The sequence below is a fragment of the Nanorana parkeri genome, unplaced genomic scaffold (genome assembly GCF_000935625.1).
Source record: "Nanorana parkeri isolate BGI_ZX_2015 unplaced genomic scaffold, ASM93562v1 scaffold228, whole genome shotgun sequence".
Classification (NCBI taxonomy): Eukaryota; Metazoa; Chordata; class Amphibia; order Anura; family Dicroglossidae; genus Nanorana; species Nanorana parkeri.
Window position 1 is genome coordinate 729,505 of NW_017306496.1, and position 5,542 is coordinate 735,046.

General features: G+C 41.8%; 1 protein-coding gene across 1 annotated transcript; it reads right to left on the reverse strand.

Annotated features, from left to right (window-relative positions):
* Positions 1 to 575: 575 nt before the first annotated feature.
* SP7 (Sp7 transcription factor) lies at positions 576 to 1,829 on the reverse strand. Its single transcript, XM_018556220.1, has one exon. It carries the CDS (start codon positions 1,797 to 1,799, stop codon positions 576 to 578), a length of 1,224 nt encoding a protein of 407 aa, XP_018411722.1. The 5' UTR covers positions 1,800 to 1,829.
* Between the last annotated feature and the right edge of the window lie 3,713 nt (positions 1,830 to 5,542).

The following is a 5,542-nucleotide window of genomic DNA, read 5'->3' on the forward strand; positions in this document are numbered from 1 at the left end:
GGGGAAAAAAATAACTGAATTTGCTTAAAGAAATAAAAATAAAAAAACCCCCCACATAATGGAATGTAACATCATTTTCTTCAAAAGTGCAACATACATGACAGCACCAACAAACGAGTGGATTCAGGATAAAATATTGTCTTAAGAAGGCTACGTTAGTCTGGGCTCATTTGAAAGGTCTCCATTCCACTGCTTTATCATTGTGCGTTCTAACAGGCTAACAGAAAAATCTTCATGAACGCTGAGAGGTAGACGTCATATATATCAAAGAAATTCTGCAAACATTTAACACTGGCAGAAGAAAAGTACAAAATGGTGTAGAAGTAATGGTGTCATGCTGGTGGGCTTCATTTTTCTGATCTACTACATTTTCAAGCTTGTGAGTCCAGATAGAAATAAATCGTTAGTCACTTGGCTTCTTTTCCATACAACAGACTTGGCATACACGTTTTGGACCCCATTGCAGCTGCAGTACTTAATGGATCTTCACCGTGATGGGCCTGATTGCTCTGGACTGTATGTACAGCTCTTGGAATTTCGTTAACTTTGGTAGTTCTTTTTTTTAGCTGCTGTCCTCATATCTCCAACAAACCTCCCTGCCCAGGACTAGTAGATGATCTGTCTTGGCTAGAACCTACAGGGGATCCTTCTGTTGCCCCAGGACCTTCTTCTCCTGGTCCTTCCACAGCTCCTCCACCACCATCACCCTGAATACTGCCTTCCTTTGTTCCATTTTGCTCAGCATGACTTCGCTGGTGCTTGCTCAGGTGATCACTGCGTGTAAATCTTTTTGCACAGAGAGGACATGTGAACTTTTTCTCACGAGTGTGGGTGCGCACATGTCGCTCAAGTTCATCACTGCGTGTGAAGCGCTTGCCACAGAATAGCCAGTTGCAGACAAAGGGTCTTTCTCCTGTATGCCAACGAAGGTGAGCCTTGAGATGAGATGCTTTGCCATAGACCTTACCACAGCCTGGAATATGACAGCTATGTACAGGTTTCCTCTTCAGCCCTGCTGCAGAAGCTCCTAACCTCTCTAGTTCCTGGCAATTTGGGCAGTCACAGGATGGACGTCCACTATTTCCATATGCTCTTTGAGGCTTTAGAGGCCCTGGACCCTCAAGCAATGGACTAGCAGTAAGAAGTTTTGGCTTGTACATATCTGGCCCCAGTGAGTGCTGAGATGGTGATAGAATATGAGCCGATGGTGAAGGACTAGATGAAGGTGATATGGATGGAAATCCTACTGGTTGGTATGTGGCAGGTGTCAGTGTGGTGTACTCAGCAGTGTACTGGTTACTCATACCTGCTGGGCTTGTCACGGGTGGCATAGATGCAGTTAACCCATCTGGCTGTGGCTGGTTGCCTAGCCAGTTGCTATTAGGGTGCATATCCCACCAAGAGCCTCCTGTTCCAGTGGGTGAACCAGAGATTCCTGGATGATGGATTCCGGTTTTGTACCATGAGCTGTAAGGATGGCCTACATCTAGAGAGGTGTACACTCCTGGAACACACTCAGCTGTTGAAAGACTCTTGGGCTCCTGGCACCCTGAAGAAGGAAAGGAATGGGAAAAAGAAGTGTAGTCACTACCATAACTTGAAGGAGCAGGAGGTGTTCCACACTGCGTCATTAAATTACTTCCTCCCAAGTATGAAGAGGAGTATCCGTCCCCCATCAGTTTAGTGGCACTAAAGTCGTTTGTAGGACTGTAAGACTTTTTTGGTCCAGATTTCGCTAATGATGGAGGATCCCTAATAGGACTTGAACCTCCAAACTTGTTGCAAGCAGCTGTTAGCATTGCTAGGGGACTGGAGACATATCGGGCTTCTTCCTGAAATATAAAATATAATTCCTATTAGGAACACAAAATGACAAAATACAAATAGCAGCAGACTAACTATTTATCAAACAAAGACCTGTCTTTGGTCTGACATGGACACTAGAGTACAAGTGATAAAGACAGTCTGAAAGCCAAGACAAATGTGCACACTTGTAGCTAGGTGCTTGCCTATTTCTTCTGTTGTAAAGAAAGACACGTGTGGGCATTGAATTGTGTGACAAACGTGGAATATTTTGAAACATTGCTCTCTTACTGCAGATCCTTCAAAAATACTAAAGTTATGCACCAAGCACGACTGCCTCAACTGTGTGTTAGAGAACTCCTTACTCACCTGAATAAGGAAAAAAACTTTGAACACAGTGGAGCAACAGTGCAGGTCACCCACACTGGACACTGAAATTGTCAGAATAACAGAACAGAAATATATTTTTTGAAGGTTTATGTTACACAAACTTAAACCACAATATATGAAGGTAGCATGATTTAGCTAAACACGGGGCTATGGCTTGATAGAAAAGGTGCTTATGACCATAGATAGAACTTGGAATCGAATTTCACTTTCCCTTACTTGGTCTACTAAACATGGATTTATGGATGCCCCCTATTTGTTGTCTATGGAAAATCCAATAAAACCACCATGTACTTTATTTACAGAGGTAATATTCTGTAATATTTGATGGCTGTGCTTTTGGTCACTTGGGTTTAGACACTGCGGTGTATACTTGTTTTATGGTTAAACTTCACACAGACGTGTCTCTGTATGTACAAATATTCAGCGTCTCAGGGGTAAGCATAGCTAAACTATTGCTACCACAGTCCACAGCCTGCAAGCAATAGTTTAAACACTGACCTGGCAGACACCATCAAATAGCTACAGGCTGAATAAAAGGTGAAATGCACTGCAGACTTTAATATCAGCTATACCTCTAATAATAATAATAATAATAATAATTTGGAACACTGCATAGCAAGGAGGGGGAATTAATTGTTAATTATTATTGTTATTATGGAATACAGCAGAGTCACCTCCCAGCCCCAGCTTGTTGATAGGACATTCAAAGAATAGCAGCACACTTACTAGGTCATCTCTCTGTTTCCCCCTTACTGCAAGTATGTTCACACCATTAATTAGGCAGCATTGTGCACTGCAATAAAGCCCAGTGTGGAGCTCTATTGCAAATCTAACAGATTCCTCCATCCACAGTAAACCATGTAGATCAGTGGTCTCAAAGTACCGGCCCGTGAGCCGGTACTATGTGGCCAGCAGCCAGCTCACAAGCTCACAGACCACGTACCAGACTTGCGGGAGCAGCTACACCGTCTGCATCTCTGTCAGATGCAGACCGCATAGCTGCTTGTGTGCCGGCACTTGGATCTTTTCGGCCAGCGTTCAGTAAACGATGGCCGAAAGGATTGATTGGTGAGGTCTGCAGCAGACCTTACCAATCGACCACTAGATCACCAGGGATCGATCGGGCTTCCTAATTGTGTGTGGGTGGGTGGGACTGGATTAAATATATATATATTTTTTTTATTTTTTTCCCCATGTGTATTTTTTTTCCCATGTGTATTTTTTTTTCTGCAGCAGGAATGCCTAATCTGGCGTTTAAAAGCGGCAGCTGTCACCTATTCAAGTTAATGATCAGGTGACAGCAGTTGCACGTAAACGCCTGCACACCGCATGTAATGGTAGGTAATATGATTATATTCGGTTAGGAATCAATCTCTCTCCCTGGACGCATTGATTGTGTGTTCTAACTGCATGTAATAATAATCACATACCATCACATGCGGTAGCAGGCGTTTACATGCAGCTGCTTGTCACCTGATCATCAACTTGAATGTGTGACAGCGGCCACTTGCAAACACCAGATTAGTGTTTCCTGCTGCAGCAAAAACGCAAGTTCGTGACACAGAAACCCAGAGTGAATTGAGTTGAGTGAATTGAGTTTGAGACCCCTGATGTAGATAGATGAATTTCCCCTGCCACCATCAGAATACCTAAACAGTGACAGCAGCCGATAGTCACTGCTCATCTGACAATTTTCGGCCTGGCTCCTTTGACAAAAGTCCCCTGACTAATCAACTTCTGTCAAACCAGCCACCCACTGTTAGAATTTCAGCCGATTCAGCAAGATTTCACGTAGAGTATGGCCATCTTAAAACTGCAGGCCGTCCCTCTCCTAGTCCTCCCGTGCATGGCATTCCAGGAGCCAATATAAACATCAGAGGTACTTATATTTGCTATATTTAGATACAAAATGTAAATCATTTTTTCAATAAATACAAAACTCTATTTAAGACGTTTATAATAATATGTACATTACATTGCATTTTTATTTTTGGTTTTCCAAACCTAATGGTCTATATTCAGACGCCAGATGTTTGCAGTTGAGAATTCATCTAACGTGGCAGGGCCAGAATCAAGCTTCCAGACAAACAGAAGACAAAAAGTTGTGAACTTGGCTTAAATATCTAAATAAAAGAGCCCCCTCCCAGCACCACACACACTGCGCCTTCATATAAAACCATATTGTGGAAATGTGTGAGGGCACTGTCAGCCCCGTACTAAGAACATCTATTTGTCCTATTAGGTTACTACACGGTGTTTACAAGAATGAAAGAATACCATCCCTATATATAGGTGTTCCACAAATAACATTAGCAACAAATTTCTGGGGTTTATTGACCTCAAAGCGCGGGCTAATATTTGCTAAGCCAGCGTCTGAGGCTGCTTATTATCCACAGAATTTCAAGCATGTCCTTGCTGGGTTTATACAATTTATTTTTAATATCTCATGATCCCACCCAAAACGTATCTCCACCTTAGTTTTAAAAGTGTGAATTTAAAAATATCCCCTACAAATAAACGGAACTTGGGTCTTGTTTAACCATGAAGATACTAGAAGATTTCTTCTGTTTGCTTGTACTTTATACCAGTCTTACTGCAGCCTATTTATAATATTTTCCACTAACCTTCCGATATATTGGTAAATAGAAAATGGTAATTCTAACAAAAGCGATTCATGAAGTGGCCATATGCGTATCGATATGATCGATCAGTGCGACTAGAATGATCGGACCGAATACAAATGGTAAACCAAAGAGCACCCATTTAACCCATTTACTGAGCTCTAATTTGATTTTGACTTTGCTAAAACTGTTGGCTATTGCGGAATTTCATTGATTGCTTCTGACTGAACAACTACCATTATCTGTGTTGGAGAACTGAATGTGATTCGGACCAATTTAAAGATTAACTGCTTTTATACTGATCTATTGTATTTTCAATATTTTCAGTTGCTTGCAAAAATGCAGAACAATACCACTTGTGTTGCACCACTTAATATTTTAATCAATCATAGGCTACTCATAGACATAAGATAGTCCCAGGGATAACCGCCACACTCTATTTGTAAGGTAACTGCCCAGGTGCTCATCCACAAAAACATCCATACAAATCCAAACTAGGGACACTCATGGACCATGAGTGCCTCTATACCTACTTTTGGATTTGTATAGACATAAAACATTAGTATTCATAGTACAAGTCCTTGTAATAGACTAAAAGACACCAGAAAACTCAATCTGCAGAGCTAGAATTTCGTGCGTTTTAGAAGCCTTGCCTAAGCTGCAAGCCGTAACTTGGTGCTTACACAATACTAAGGACTCCCTTGCTTACACAATACTAAGGACTCCCT

Coding starts and splice junctions, on each gene's coding strand:
- SP7 (XM_018556220.1), bottom strand. CDS start 1,799: ATGCTAACAGCTGCTTGCAACAAGTTTGGAGGTTCAAGTCCTATTAGG.